General features: G+C 44.5%; 1 protein-coding gene across 1 annotated transcript; it reads right to left on the bottom strand.

Annotated features, from left to right (window-relative positions):
- Positions 1 to 6,828: 6,828 nt before the first annotated feature.
- Positions 6,829 to 15,293, bottom strand: CUNH4orf48 (chromosome unknown C4orf48 homolog). Its single transcript, XM_039347634.1, has 4 exons — positions 14,047 to 15,293; positions 12,186 to 12,327; positions 9,177 to 9,265; positions 6,829 to 7,428 (listed from the first exon to the last, which is right to left on the bottom strand). The coding sequence occupies exons 2-4, from the start codon at positions 12,304 to 12,306 to the stop codon at positions 7,357 to 7,359; spliced, it is 282 nt and encodes a 93-aa protein (XP_039203568.1). The 5' UTR covers positions 12,307 to 12,327; positions 14,047 to 15,293; the 3' UTR covers positions 6,829 to 7,356.
- Positions 15,294 to 16,191: the final 898 nt, after the last annotated feature.

The raw sequence follows: 16,191 nt of genomic DNA, 5'->3' as shown, positions 1-16,191 counted from the left end.
CTCAGGTTCCCACCCGGTAAAAAGGATGCTTTCCTTCCAGGAGGCCTTGGGAAAAGGGCAGACGGGAAAGGGCGAAGATCCCCTGGAAGTATAGCAGCGAGGCTCAGAAGGCAGAAAGAGAAGGAGTGAAGTCTTTCCTCTTTTTCATCCTCATCTCTGTCCCTCTATCCACGTATATGACACATACATTATCTGTCTCTACATCCATCCACTATATTTATTTCTGACTGCCTCTCCCTCGCACCCTCTCTCACACACACATGCACACTTAGAAGCTGCCCATTGCCTTCACAGAGCAACGGATGATTATCGAAAGCAGAACAATGTAAAAAGTATGTTGAGTTAATTTACATGATGCATTTTATGCTCGATTCGTACTGTAAACTGGGAGTTCTACTTTTGCCTTAAGGGAAAAGCCAGCCTGGGGACTTAGGGCCAGTTACTCTCTCGGCTTTAGGAAGAAGGAAGCAGGGGAAAAACCACTCTAGAGAAAGAAAGGATGCTGAGAAAATTACAGGGATTTGGCCAAACGGTTGTGCGTATTTTGAAAGCACAAAATATGATATATAGAGAAGTTCAGGCACGTCCCTGTGACGGCCGTAGTTCATCAAGGATAAATGGCCGGTTGCTTCATTGTTTGGGAACTTTTAGTATATTCTACATGTTCTGGTTTTACAGCAAATTCTGTCAACAATTGAATAATGAATGGGATGAGATGTAGGCTGTAATTAATCTGGAGTCTCAAATTATTTACTTTTATTTTTTATCCTGTATTTATTATTTTATAAATAACTCAAGACAGAGAACATATCCACCAACACACCTTTCTCTTCTTATTTTCCCCACAACAACCCTCTGAGGTGGGCTGGGCTGAGAGAGAGAGACTGGCCTAAAGTCACCTGACTAAGGCGAGACTACAGACTGGACAGCCATTTGTCCGAAATGTTGTAGGGTTTCCTGCCTGAGTAGGGGGTTGGACTAGATGACCTCCAAGGTCCCTTCCAACTTTACTATTACTACTACTACTACTACTACTACTACTACTACTACTACTACTACTACCAGAACTCTCCATCTGGTTTCTAGCCTGGGGCCTTAACCATTGGACCAAACTGGCCCCAAGGGATTTGCAGAAGAACTCCTGTGTTATTTGGTTTAAATAAAACATTGTTTTGTTTATTTCAGAAACATTTAACCAGTTGCTCAATTGAAAAAAAAATGTCCAAAGTGTCTCACGCAGATTAATAGCCAAATTTATAATCCAGCGATGGGGGCTCTGAAACTGCTGCTTAAAGGACGAACACGGGGCCCACTTAGACGGAAGCGAAGTCTTCAGAAGGAAGAATCCTTTGTTCTGGCCATTCCAGATTCCACGAAAGTGGACAATTCAAGAACAGGTGGTGATATTGCCTTGTGGGGGGGGGAACACTTTCACCCGGAAAACCAGCCCCACCCTTTGTAGCGAGGATGGAGAGATACAGATGGCAAAGCAGAGTTTGACAGGGAGATGTGGGTCACACAGCCCTGGCATTCCTTGCTACGCTTTGAGACTGGTTTATATCTAGCTCCGTTAACTGTTCATCGTAGAGTTTTGCCTCCAGCCCTCTGATCATCTTTGTTGCTCTTCTCTGTGTTCTTTCCTATCACGGTGACCAGAATTGGATGCAGAATTCCAAGGGTGGCCTCAATAGTGCGGTATAAAGTGGTACCATCACATCTGGTGATCTTGATTCTATCCCGCAGCTCAGCCCCAAACCCTTTATCTAATTCCAAGCAGGTGCCAACTGTTAGTTGAGAAAGTTCCTGTGCATGGGCTGTTTAGCAATAAACCAGTTTAATTGGACGTGATCGTTTGCATCTGACCATAGATAACAGCCAATAGCCAGCTACATCCCAGGCCACCAACTTATTCCGCCTACGTGAATAGTGGAAGTTGCAGACAACTGACCATCAAGCGATGCTTAGATCGGTTTTTCCCCGGAGGGAACTCAGGATTTAACCGGCTGTGAAATGATTGGGTCCAACTATTCAATAGGATAATTTGTGCTGGAGCTTCTGAAATGACACGGAGACTAACGAGCGCTCGGGGCAGGAGAAGTTTAATTTATGTACGATACAAGTGACTGGAAAGTGCTATCGAACAGTGGCCCAAAGTGTTTCAAATGGGAAATTTGTATTAATCAACGGATTAAATTAAATCTGGTCCTCCTCGGAGGCAGAGCACGTGTCGTGTAAAGGTCGCTGCTGTTTTGGATCGAAGCATTTAAACTGAGATCATTTCAAATGTTTCCTTTGCACCAACAGCCCTGCTCTTCTGACATCGGGTGACGGAGGATGGAATACCTGGTATATATTCTTATTTCCGCTTTCCCTAAATGACATCCCTAGCCAGCAGCAATTCAGGCAATGAGTTTTTTTTTTCTCCTGTTAATGATGGTTAAGAGGATGAATAGACTTCTATTTCCTTGAAATCTGTTGGATTGAATGACTGCCAGGGCAGGCCAGCTCCCTAAGTCCCGACTTGCACCTCTGAACTGGAAAAGCTGAATTATGTATGCTCAGCCGCACGACGCGGAGCCGGTGTGGCGGCCTCCGTTTACAGAACATCTACAGGTGGTGCTCGGGTTACAACCACTTGTTCAGCGACCATTTAACCTTATAATGGCGTTGAAGGTGAGGGAGTTATGACCACTTCTCAGACTCCTGGCTGCGGCATCCCTGCAGTCAGATGGTCAAGAATTCTGACATTCCCAGCCAGGCTCCCCATCAGCAAAGTCAATGGGGAAGCCGGCAGGAAGTCAGAAGCCATTATCATGTGATGGCCCCACTTAATGACCGGCGCGGTCTTCACTTAATGATGGCAAACGGGATTGCTGGTACTGAGCAGTGCAGTTACATGACGCCACGCATTTATGCCGTGTCGCTTAGTGACTACAATTCCAGTCCCAACAGCTTGTAAAAGGACGACTACCAGTTCCAGAAATAATTTATTTGCAGTATGGGACCGCTAATCTACTGCAAGTTCTCATTTCATCAGGAACATTTGAGTCAAGATCCGACTGAGACTTCTATAGAGTGAAGTCCGTTTCCTAAAAGACAGGCAGACCGATTCTCTTCTCTGACCGACCTGCTTTACGGCTCGGAGAGATCTTCTCACCAAAGATTGGAAAGAATTTGGTCACCCGCCGTTTATCAGGTAGTGCTCACTTAACAACCCACAACTGGGACCGGCCATTCCATCGCTAAGCAATGTGGACATTAAGCAAAACATCGTGTGACCACATTTCCCCCGTAGCCGTGAAGCAGATCACCCGTGGGGCTGCTACACGGGAGAGTGTGAGCGAGAAGAACCCGCACAAAAGCTCCCCTCCCTTGCCAGGGCTGCCACTTTCTCCCCTAGCAGGAATTGCCAGCCTCAGTGGACCCCCTCAGGGGTAGCGCAACTCAGTTGAGAGTTGGGATGACCTCTGGCGAAGCTCAGGTGGCCAAACCCCTCCCCCCCAGGCCCCTCTGGCTAGAGGGGGAGACGAGAGGGTGTCCAGGTCTCCCGCAAAAGAGACATCCTGCAGAGACGACATGGGGTCCACGACTCACAACAGTTCGTTTAGTGACAAAGTTACAACGGCATTGGAAAAAGTGACCTACGACCGTTTTTCACACGACCATCGCAGTCTCCCCCAGGGTCACGTGATCAACATTCAGACGCTTGGCAACTGACTCCTATTTATGACGGTTGCAGGGTCACGTGATCTGTTTTTGCGACCTCCTAATGAGCAAAGTCGATGCAGGGGTGGGGGGGGGGAGAAGCCGGATTCCCTTAACAACCGTGTGCCTATCTTAGCAACTGCCGTGATTCACTTAACAACTGTGGCAAGCGAGGTCATAAAAATGGGGCAAAATTCACTTAACAAATGTCTCACTTAGCAACAAAAATCTTGGGCTCAATTGTGGTCGTACGTCGAGGACTGCCTGTGTGTTTTTTTTTTAAAAAGCTAAAGCTCAGAACGAAGGGAGGTTAGCAGAGGCTAAGAAAAGCCCAAACTGGTTGTTTTTTTAGAACTTCCAAATAAAGAATCGGCTTAATGAAGATGGCAAAATGCGAGCATGGAACCGAAAAAGGCAGAATGACTCACCTCTTATTTTGCTCGTTCTTTTACAAAAAAATTACGCTGCAAGGAGCGAGAGAAAGTGGCTGGGTTGATGCTCAGGATCAATAGAGACAGGATCAAGGAACACCGTGCCATTTTATTTTACGTTTTATTGCTCTGGGATCAGACGAGGCTGGGAGAGAACCACAGGGCCCTCTGGCAGAGTCTTTCTGTTATCGTATCATCTGTGAAGATCCGGAAGAAGCGGGGAGGGCTCGGGCGCCAGTAGAGAACCCGCCTCGCCCTGACCTTCCCAAATGGCCGGTCCTCGTTCAGTGACGGCCACGCTTGAAAACCAGGGGCGACTACCAGAAACCAGCCTGGGCTGTTCCAGAAGAGACCTCCTTGCTCTCGCTATTTCTTAAAATTAGGCATGTTTAGTAGATTGGAGAATCCGTGGGTGTGATATACTGTATTGCCATTCCAGCCAAATATTCAACAACATGCGAGGTATTTGTACCACTTTGTAAAACCCTGGTGAGGCCACACCTGGAATACTGCAGCCAGTTTTGGTCACCATATCACAAAAAAGAGGTTGAGAGTTTGGAAAAAGTTCAGAGAAGAGCAACTAAGAGGATCCAAGGCCTGCAGACCAAAACATGCGAAGAACGGCTGCGGAACTTGGGTTTGGCCAGTCTAAAAGATAGCCAGTATTCCAGTATTTGAGGGGCTGCACAAAGAAGAGGAGGGGCCAAACTATTCTCCAAAGCACCAGAGGGCAGGACAAGAAACAATGGTTGGAAACTGACCAATGGGAAAAGCAACCTGGAATTAAGGAGAAACTTCCTGACAGCGAGGACAATCAACCAGTGGAACAGAAGTTGCCTTCAGAAATCGTGGGAGCTCCATCACTGGAGATTTTTAAGAAGAGACTGGACAGCCATTTGTCTGGTATAGATTCTCCTGTTTGAGCAGGGGGCTGGACTAGAAGATCTCCAAGGTCCCTTCCAGCTGTATTCTATTCTAAAATACTCCATAACATGTTGACTAGCCAGCTAGTGAAGCCTGGGTGAGACAGTTTCCCCTCTCCCGTGACGGAGGTGAAGGATTAATTCACTCACCTGCTAGGCAGATGTAATTTTAAAACCCCTTTAAAACTCCCCACACATATGTATGTGCATACACACCCATCAGCCTCATCCATCCATCTGCACACGGGCACACACACATACACACACATCAGTGTTGCATTGAATCCAGTTAAGTGAAGAAACCTGAACCCATCTAAGAGATGAGCCAACTTAGCAACAGTTACTTTTCTGGCGATGTTTTACATAAATGCATTAAGATTCCTTAAACAAGGATGTGGTTCCTGCTCTTTTAACAGCTGCAGCATTGTTATAGGGGGAAAAAAAAGTGCTCTTCAACCCCTCAGTAGTTGAATTATTGGGAGGGGGGGAAGAAGGAGCCCGCTCTTCTATTTTTAACCATACCACAATCTCCTGCCATTTCTCCAAAGAGTAGCTAAAAGGTTTGAGTCCTGATCCAGACTTTCTCCTGCTGATGATTCCGGCATTCCAGCACGCTGGGCCTGTTTCCCCCCCCCCTTCTTGCACAGAAGCCATAATTATCCAAGTATTTAATCTTTCCTCTCTATTTCTAAAAACAGAATGCCGTTGTATAGAGCCCCACAGCCTCTTTCCAGTTCCTCATGAAAATGGGAATTTTATATTGCAGATACAAGCAAATGCAGATTATTACAGAGGATTAAAAATAAATAAAAAAGATTAGGAAAGCTATATCTGGATTGGTGGCCAAAATAAAATAGTGGTATTTGGATCCCAGGATCTTTGCAGACCTGATGGAGTAGCGCTAGGGTACCTGAAATCTAATTTCTGAAATGCAACTTTCATTTATGGCATGCTTTCAAGCTTTTTCGGCAATCAGCCGCATACTATTTTTTAACCTTCATAAGTTAAAGTGGACATTCACCTGAAGTTGTGTCTTTTGAGAATACTGTAGTAATAATAGAAGAGCGAAGCACAGTCTGAAAAGATTGCTAATGCCAGAATCAGGTCAATAAACATTACCGTAGAAATATTAAGAATTCATAAAATATCTATGGTTCTAAAAAAAACCCCCTATGAATTGGAATATAGCAATCCAAGGTCAGGATCTCAGAACTTTATTTCAAAAAGTATATTTCCCCAGTACTAGAGCATTTGTACATTTATACACACACACACACACACACACACACTCACAAAAACCCATTTCTTCGAAAAGAAACGATGCACAGATAATGTCTACGATACACTGATAATGGAAGAACAGTGTTCAGCTAAAATGGTTAAGAGATAACGGATGAATTACAAATTACTCAGGGCATCCACTGCAGGAAGAAGAGGGCATGGAGAGAGAGGCACTCCCGCTGATCTGTGAGGAAAAGATAAAAATGGGCCACCTTCAGAGCCTCGTTCAGGAGCATCTAGGACGGGTAGGCAACCTTGGCTCTTTTATGACTTGTGGACTTCAACTCCCAGAATTCCTCAGCCAGCTTTGCTGGCTGAGGAATTCTGGGAGTTGAAGTCCACAAGTCATAAAAGAGCTAAGGTTGCCTACCCAATTTAGGATTTTTACCTCAGCGAAACCTTCTTCCTTCACGTCAAGGAGACGTTCGATCTCATGACTGATCATTTCTGAAACTCTTCCCCATGAACTGTTCAGTTAATGAATATTCTTAATTAAATTGTTTAATGACTCGGCCCCCAACTTGATTCTGTTTCATTTTACATCTTTTGCACACTATCAAAATCATATTTTGCCTACGATCAAAGTCTGCCTTGTACACATTATTTGGTATAAACGTCCAATTCCTTCTAGAAGCACTCAGGAGAAGAAGCATCCCAACAAAAGCTCCCTAGAATCCTTGTTAGGGTCTTCACTCTTTAATTTTAACTTTAATGGCAGGGGAGGGAGGGTTATAATATTGAAAAAGAAGGCTTCTGACGACAAAGCTTTTCATGTTTTGCAAAAGTCCATCATTGTCCCTCCCATTTTTTCCCCATTTCTCTGGGAATTACCTTGCAGCTCCTGAGGGTGGACACGAAGACAAAAACACTCTGAATTCAGGCACGACACTCTCATACCAACGTTCTGCCCTTAATTTCAGAAGCCGCCGGATTCACATGCTGGCGTTATTTACTTTCCTAACAGCCGTTTGAGAAGCGCCGCGGAAGGTCCTCTGAGGAAGGGGCCCCTCCAGGACTCAGTTCAGGCCATTGGCGGCTAAACAGTCGCATAAGCTTCTCTTCTCCACTTTGAAAAGCAAGGTCTCCGTCTGCAGGAAGCGCGGGGGGGGGGGGGAGAGGCAGCAGGGGACAAAGCAGGTTAGTCAATTTCTCATCACAGTCTCTCCTTGTTACAAATGCAAAGTAAATAAATGGTGGTCGTGTAAAAATATAAAAGCCTTTTGGATTAAGATATGGTGGAATATTCAAAGAATTTTTAGAAGGAGGGTAAAATTTACCCCACAATTGTTTTTATTAGGTATTGTTACTGATTGTGATATTAAAGAGATCACATTGATGTTAAATTTAATTACAGCCGCAAGGCTGTTAGTAGGGCAATGTTGGAAGAAGGAATCTTTGCCTACTTTGCAAGGGTGGATTTTTAAAGTTTCTTATCTGGCGGAAATGGCAAAGATTTCGGCTTTCTTGAAGGATCAATCGCAGGAGAAGTATTTTGCCGTATGGAAAAAATGGATAGATTTTATACAATATAAGTTGGATATTAAAAAATACTATTTAGTTTTTCAATAACTTATATTTAAAATTTAAAATATTTTATAGATTTTATCCCTTTTCTTTTCTTTTATACTTTCTTTTATCTTTCTCTTTTTTCTTTTTCTTTAGTTTTTTTTTCTCAAGTATTATTTTTCTGGTATTTATGTTTTTTATATATATATATATATTATTGTTAATTATCTTATAGTTTGTTTAATTAATGTATTCAATATTTAGATTTATTCATGGTTTATATTTTTTTTAGATTATTTGAAGAAATTTTAATTAAGCCTATGTTTAGCTCTGGGAAGGTCGGGGGAGGGAATGGGAGGGTTGGGGCAGTTTGGGGATGGGTTGTTTTGTTTTTGTAAAATTTTAAAAACTTAATAAATATTTACAATAAAAAAAAGAAATAAAAGACTGAGATGAACAACAAAAAAAATGGCACGGAACATGATTTTCAAATTCTGATTTATGCTTGGTTTAAGACAAATCTTACAACACAAAAATGTGGCTTGTCCTTATTTTAACGATGGTTATCTAACAATGCAGCAGAACTACCAACTCATTGCTATCTTCCTCTTGGGGTGGGAAGGTGCTTAAAAAGCTAAGCGTCCCTCCCGCCAGTCTTCTTCTAATCACTGACTTAGAAGAACCCCTGGGCCCTTCGGCTGTCCAGTTTTATTTGAAAGTATCCAGAGAGGCCGAGAGTGTTGCTCTTCTGAATAATCAGGAACCACACAAGACCACAGCCCAATGGCCACGTCCGTGGGCCCTCCTCTAGACCCTGAGTGGGAAGGGAAGGAGGGTCAAGTGCCAGCGAGGGAGCTTCCCGGTGTCCTTGTGACTCTAATGGGTGGGACAATTTAAGGACGATGATCGGCAGATTCCGTCCCACGACATCACCGGCCAACAAGAATGACAGAATCCAAGGGGGGGGGGGATTGGCCAAGTCATGCCCAGTATGGGGGCCTGAATCGGCTTTCAAGTTGCCAGGCTGATAGTCATGAGGCAGGGAAGGGACGGGGGGGGGTGAATCAAGAGGGAACTCTGTGACACATTGGGAGACCCCTCCCCATTTCATCGCAGGCCCCTCCTCAGTCTCCCTAACCTCTCAGCCGGCTATAATCGGACACAAGCAAATGTTTTCCCAGCAGAGGGTGAGCTCTCCCTTCAGAAACAGCTCTGTGCGACCATTCACACCTACTGAACTACACAGAGGCTGCAAAAATATATGGCTTGCTCCCTTCGTCACTTCGAAACAAGATGGGTGGTAAATGAATTAAAAAAATAAATGTCATACTCGGGAATCTAAGTTGTACGCCGTCTTCTTTAAATCTTGCAAAGCCCTCTGCATGAATTCAAAGGCATGGCAGTCCACGCACGGTCGACCTGGAAGGGGATTTTAATAGGGACACTTCAAGAACATGAAATATTACAGAACACATGCAAGCGTCTACGGCAAGCACAGGAAGTCAGTCCATCGGCTTTCAAGGGGGCAGTATTGTGCCCATCTCTGAATCAGAAGAAGGTGGAACGAGGCTCCAGCCTTCGTTCTGACAAGAAGATCATGTTTTCTTCTAAAGGAAGGAAGGAAGGAAGGAAGGAAGGAAGGAAGGAAGGAAGGAAGGAAGGAAGGAAGGAAGGAAGGAAAATGGAGGGAGGGAGGAAGGAAGGAAGGAGAGGGAGGGAGGGACTTTTCCAATCCTTTTTCTGCACCCAGGAAAGTTGGAGGTCAGAAGAGATGAGGCAGAAAAAGGCTTTGGAAAGAGCAAATGAACTCATCCCTGGACCACAATTTCCCCATCTTTATGTTATGGTTCACTTTCATTCTCCAAAGGGTTAAGACCCCCCTCAAAAAGGCTGGAGAGGCTCAGAAGAGACCTCTTGGTTGGAACTTGCACTTGGCAGCCAGGGCCACATTGCCAGAAGCAGCACCAATGCAGTTCTCTTTAACTTCCCTGTCTGTGCAGTGCCCAAAAGCTGTTTCTCCCAAATTCTGGAAAGAGTCTTTGGCTTAATATGTGAAAAGAATTACAGTATCTTTGGTAGAATTTTTGTTTTAAAAGTTCCCATAAAACATCACAATCAAAGCTAAAGAATAAAACCGGTAAACATATTTCTGCAAAGTTAAATATTACAGCCATTTGGAGACAGAGACTATCAAAAAGAGGGAAAGCTATACAATGCCTGGAGAAGACCAGAATAAGCATGCATCTCTACTAGACAGAAAAGCCTAAAAAAGTTAGCTTTTTTGGGGGGGGGGGATAAATATGGCCGGGAAAAAGAACGGGAAGATGGAGACTTACATACTGTAAATGAGGGACTTGATTCCTGATGGGAAAGGCATCTTGGATGAATACATTTCGGTGAACAATTGCCCACAAGTTCCAACCTTTTATTATTTTATCAAGCAAGAAATTAAACAGGAATGAAAGAATGTTTTGCTACAATTTCAAACATATTATGCAACATTCTTTCTTCTACGATACCCGCTTTCCTAAGAGTCTTTCAATTTGGATTCTGAATTTGTGACTCTGCTTTTTATGCCATAAAACTGCCTGTCAATCCACCTGAGCATGTCATCAGGAAATAATTATAGAAATAATTCACAGATGGTACAATATTTCTTTGATGGTGCATTATACTAATCAAAATATTTTTAAATTGTGCTGGAAGTGGCTCGCAATCAAATTAGTGCCTCTGGTGGCAATCCATAATCATTGCATTAATTAAAACAAAAACAAAAAACTATGAAGCAGAAAAATCATGCCAAGAACCTGGAGCATTCTTCTTTGGCTTTCCCGAGAGATTTAAAAAGTTGTAATGAAAAAAAATTCAATGCATATATTTAATTAGCTTCCAAATTTATAACAGCAAAACCTTGGAAGGCTAATTTACATCTTTCCTTTGATCGAGGGTGCTTAGAAGGATAGGAAGTAACATTGGCTAAAAATTAACACAAGTAGATGCCTTGCGCTAAAAACGCTTTAACCAGGGATGGCCTCCAGTTTGAGCTTTAGTGAACACCGTCTGATGTTTCAGGAGGCAGACTGGTCTTCCTCTAACGCGGCAATTTTACAAGGTGCAGATTTCAATTCCCAGAACTCCCTAGCCAACAAGGCCAGGGAACTCTGGGAATCGATGTCCACACACCTTAAAACTGCCGAGCTTCAGAAACACTGCTCTGCAGAGCACAAGTAAGTTTCCAAAGTGGCACAAGCGAGCTTTCCTTTGCCCTCTGCTGACTCTGATTCAAGTCCTTGACTTATAACAGTTCATTTAGTGACCATTCAAAGTTACAACGGCACTCAGGAAAGCGACTTAGGACCGTTTTTCATGTTTATGACCGTTGCAGCATCCCCGTTGTCACCTGCTTGGCAACTGGCATGTACTTATGACGGTTGCAGTGTCCCAGGGTCACGTGGTTACCTTTTGTGACTTTCAGACAGGCAAAGTCATAGGGAAAAACCCAATTCTCTTCACAACTCTGTTACTAACTTAACAACTGCAATGATTAGCTTAACGACTTTGGCAAGAAAGTTCATAAAATAGGGCAAAACTCACTGAGAAACTGTTTTACTTAGTAACAGAAATTTTTGGCTCAATCCTGCTTGTAAGGCAAGGAGTAACTGTAGGAATTTGGTTGGGCCGTATTATAATGTGAACATATTCAATTCATGCTTCCCAAAACATACATATATGTATATACAGCATATACAGTATACTATGTAGTTTATTATGATACTAAACTAGCAAAACCATACTTTTAGAATGCAACTAAAAATCTTGTAGGTGTATTAGTCCAGAGCACACACACACCAAATCACAACTATATAGAAAAGTATGTGTACAATAAACACAGTTGCAAGGAGCCTATCCGAGAGGGACACATACTGCTGGATGTGATTTTGGGTTGAAAAGTGCTGGTTTCATCTTTTGCAGCCGAACAAAATTATATTGCGCGCAAGGCAACTGCCCTTTGTGATCCACCTGGAGATCAAAGATTTCAGTCCCACCCAGAAGGTTTGTGTGTGCATAAATAACCTCAGAACCGCATACAGGTATACCTGCCGAGGTGTTGATTTGAGAGGACAGAGGAAATTTAATGCTTACTATCAAGACCCTGGCCTTGCCATGAGCCGGGAGATGGGGAGGACGCAGCCAGCAGCTGGCCGACATCTGCATGGGGCCATGAGCACCGCCCGACTCCCGACAGTCAGCTGGGAGTCGGGTCGGCATCTGGACGTCGGTGGGGAACCGGCAGGGCCGCTACACACCGCCTGGCTCCCGACAGCCAGCTGACACTTACTTTCAGCAGGAATCGCTGTTCCCGATTCTTCCTCAGCCGTAGCGGCCTTTGTAGAAATCAGCCCCATCATCAGGAGTAAAGGAGCCAAAAGTATCATCTTCTTCGTGCAAACTGCGAGCATCCTGCTAGTGAAGCCTTCCTCCTTCCCAGGAGAAAATAGGAAAGGTTATGGACAACAGAGACCTTTTGAAGTACATAGTTTGGCTGAATGTGGTTTTTTTCCCTTCAGCAATCCACATGAGTCAGAACTACAAAATTAAAAATTCATAAATCAATATCACATTCTTGCTATCTGACACAACTAATTAAGTTGTCATCTTTAGCTACACCTTTTCTCATGAAATCTGTGCAATTGGTAGAAACAGAAGTAACAACAATAATGTTATTAAATAAAAGTAAGTAGTAACAACAGAAGTAAGAAGTAATAACACCAAGAGGTTTCTTAAAAGAAAAATGGCGAAGTACTTTCCTTAGGACTGTAATGTCTCTTTTACACTCTCTCTACATATATACGGATGTGACTGGCAAGGGAAGGGATAATTTTAAGTTGTAATGCTCCAGGTCCTTCTAAGACCAGCAGTGTCTCAGGAACATCCACAGCGACGTGGTCAAAAAAGTCAAGATGGCCACCGTGCCTGCAGTATCGAAGGTCTGCCTCAGTTTTATGTCTATCACATGTGAGACAAAGGGGACCAGAGGTAGGGCTGGGAAGGTGCAGCTGAAGCTGCCTTCTTCACCTTTTCTATCCTCCATACCCTCAAGAAAGCTCCTGATCCTTACTTATTTTCTAGTCCGTGCTGTGTAACTTCCCACACAGAGACAAAAACCACGCCTCAACCCCAAAGCTGGTCTTGGCTCGAAAGAGATGGGCCAGAAAGCAGAACCTCTATTGCAAAGTATTTCTGGTCAACATCATCATTTATGTTGATCTCTTATTTGGTTCTACAACTTTAGAATAGGCTGCAACAGTGAGCAGAGTAAAAATACCAGGGGAGTAACGATATACATCAAGCCATCTAACCCCAGAATTTCAGCAGGATGCTGTGACATCTTATGATGTTCTCAAGATAATGTGACATCAATCCCATAATTGCAAGCTTTTAGATACGATCAAGCAACTGTTCTTGATCCCAGTAAGGAAGGGAGATTACGTAGCTGTGGGGTTTCATAGTCATAAACCATGAAGCATTGCTAGGAAGAGTCAGGATGTTTGTATGCAGTGAACTAAAGAAATTACGTAAGAATGCAGGCTAAATAACCAAGGGGGGACACTATTTTGTCTCTCAAAAGTCAATCAAAATCATGATACCTGAACAAAACATCTTTTGCCCTCGATCCCATAGCAGGTGTGTTTACCAAAGCTTCAATAAAAGCAAAACCGTTTTCTGCTGAAAAATAAAAGGTCTTAACACCCATCTTTCCATTTCCTCCATATTATCCACATGTGAACCCCGTATTCCGATGTGGCGATCAGAATGTTTTTAAATCCACTTAAAAAGGTTGGACCAGATACATTTCTGCCCTTGTAGTAACCATGGAAGCGGAAAGTCCCCCATCTCCTTCTGACAGCTGCCAGAAGCTTCCTTCTGGCTCAAGCGACATCAGGACTTCTCTTTCCCCAAACCAAAGTCCTGCCTTATCCCCCCCACCCCCACCCCCAGGCCATTGCTCAGAACAGCCTCTGGTCCAGAAAGGGGCTGGAGAAATCATCTGTTCTCCACCCAGGGTCTGGTGGCTGCTGTATGGGGTGCAAACCGTGCACCCCAGTCGGGCAGACGACCAGTGGCCGTAATGCAGGGCACGGCTGCTTTGCATCTAGATCGTCCCTCAGGAAATTCCAACAAAGCAAAGATAGAAATACCTGCTCTCTCTCTCTCTCCCTTGTCTTTGCAGTGGCTGCTTTGAATGGCTGCCGCGGCTGGTTAGCGCAAGATGTGCGGTGCTGCCTCGGAGCAGGCGCACAGCTGCTCTTTATCCTTTCTCAAAGGATCTGCCATGGCAACCATGCCGAGCCCCAGACTCATGAAACAATGGCCTTGCTTTCCCCGTTGTGGCAGGAAAGGCACAGCTTTTAGGACGTTCCCAAGTCTTTTAGTGCACAGCATAAAATAAAATTGTGGCACGGGAAACATGAACATGTGCACGATACATACACCTCTGCGAGAGATCCCTTCTTCAGATGCAAAGGAAATTGAGTATTGTTACTGATGGGGAAAGGAAGACATGAGGAGTTACCTATAGCTCACATTGGAGATTAGCTTAGTTCAATGAGACATTCTTGGCCTGATTAAAATGTCACATGACGTGATAAGTATCCTTTTTTAAACTCCATTACAGCTCCAACTAAATTCCAATTCACCTGTTTTTCAGTGAAATTATCGTAAGATATCCTTTTCAAAACAATAGCCACTTGATGACAGAATGACTGGAGGAGTCTAAAAGTTCTCACTGTGGATTTTGGACCTACAAATTCTAATTTTTTTTTATTCTTTTGAATGTGATTTCCCGACATGAAGAGGCAGATAAGGACCAGCAAGCAGGCATGTATGCTTCATTCTTGCAGATGAGGTCATGCAATCACATTGCCATAATAGATACGGGGCCAGAATTAGCATCCGGACTTGCTGCATCTGGAAGCTTGAACTGGTCCAGAATCCAGCACTGCGGGGGGCGATGGGCTTGCTTTCTTAGGCCCATGCCTGCTCTTCGAACTGTGCTGGCTGCCAGATTGCTTCCTGGTTTAATTTAAGGTGGGATTATTACCCATAAAGCCGTAGATGGCATAGGGCCCGGTTAGTTGAGGACTGCCTGTTTCCCATAGGAGCTGCCTAACTATTTTGATCTGGCAAGGTTGGCGTGTCTGGGTTCCTTCAATTGAGCGTCATCTTTCAATAAGACCGCAGAAACACCCCTTCCCTTTGGCAGCACCTGCCCTCCCGAGATGTCTCTCTCTCTCTCCCTCTCTCTGTGCTGTACTCTGGAGAGCTTGACAACCTGCCTCTTCCCCCGGGCCTTTGACAAGGGCCCCTTCTGGCACTGTGGGTTGTTAGCGTTGCTTGTTGTCCGGTTTGTGTCATCTTTTATTCTTTGTTTTAATCACTAGATAGGTAGTCCCTGACTTATGCCCACAACTGAGCCCAACATTTCTGTTGTTGAGACAGTTGTTAAGTGGGTTTTACCCCATGTTACAACTTTTCTTGCTACAGTTGCTAAGTGAATCACTGCAGTTGATAAGTTATTAATCTAGTTGTTAAGTGGATCTGGCTTCCCCAGTGACTTTGTTTGTCAGAAGGTTGCAAAAGGGGATCACGTGACTCCCCAGGGACACTGCAACCGTCATAAATACGGGTCAGATGCCAAGCATCCGGATTTTGATCACGTGACCATGGGGATGCTGCAAAGGTCATAACTATGATAAACTGTTGTGACATTTTTCAGTGCCGTTGTAACTTTGAACGGCCACTAAACGAACTGTCACTAAGTTGAGGACCACCTGTGTTATTTTATTCTTCTGCAGATTTTTCAATCACCCGATTGCTGGAAGTCAGGAAGTGTGACAGATTCAGACTGCACCATCCCATGATAGTTTTTGTAAAGTTGGCTGGCTGGGGAACCCAAGTCTTAAAAGTTTGGCGTCCCTTCCACCCCCCATCTAATCCCCGATTCCTCCTGTTTTCCTGCTCCCAACTCCTCCTTCCTCCCAGGATGAGGAGGAGGAAGAGGAGGGCGGTGATGGCGGTGCTTCCACAGGCCTTCATCCCGAAGGGGGCCGTGGCTGGCCTTGGGGAGACTTCGCTGGCTGCTTCCCTTCTCCTGGGCGCTCTCCTCCTGCCGGCCTGCCCTCAGAGAAGCGATGCAAAGCCGCGATGGTGGCAGGCCAAGCCGAGAAGCGACGCCATTTCCCTCCAGACAGACACACGGCGAGTCTCTTTCGGCGAATAAGCGACCCTCCCGCCTCCTCGTTCCCCAGCTCAGTCCTTCCGCGAACCCGCCTCGTCTGCATCCC

This window comes from Crotalus tigris, unplaced genomic scaffold (genome assembly GCF_016545835.1).
Source record: "Crotalus tigris isolate CLP2741 ecotype Arizona unplaced genomic scaffold, ASM1654583v1 scf7180000018097.2503214, whole genome shotgun sequence".
NCBI lineage: Eukaryota > Metazoa > Chordata > Lepidosauria > Squamata > Viperidae > Crotalus > Crotalus tigris.
Note: the sequence above shows the minus strand (reverse complement) of the source record. Positions and strands in the feature narration are given on the sequence as shown.

Bases quoted from the DNA above. Each gene is read 5' to 3' on its own strand.
- CUNH4orf48 (XM_039347634.1), bottom strand. From the start codon at position 12,306: ATGCTCGCAGTTTGCACGAAGAAGATGATACTTTTGGCTCCTTTACTC. The intron at 9,266-12,185 runs GTAAGTGTCAGC...ATCCCCTTCCAG, and splicing joins AACAGCGATTCCTGCTGAAA to GTCGACCGTGCGTGGACTGC. The intron at 7,429-9,176 runs GTATGACATTTA...CGCTTCCTGCAG, and splicing joins CGTACAACTTAGATTCCCGA to ACGGAGACCTTGCTTTTCAA.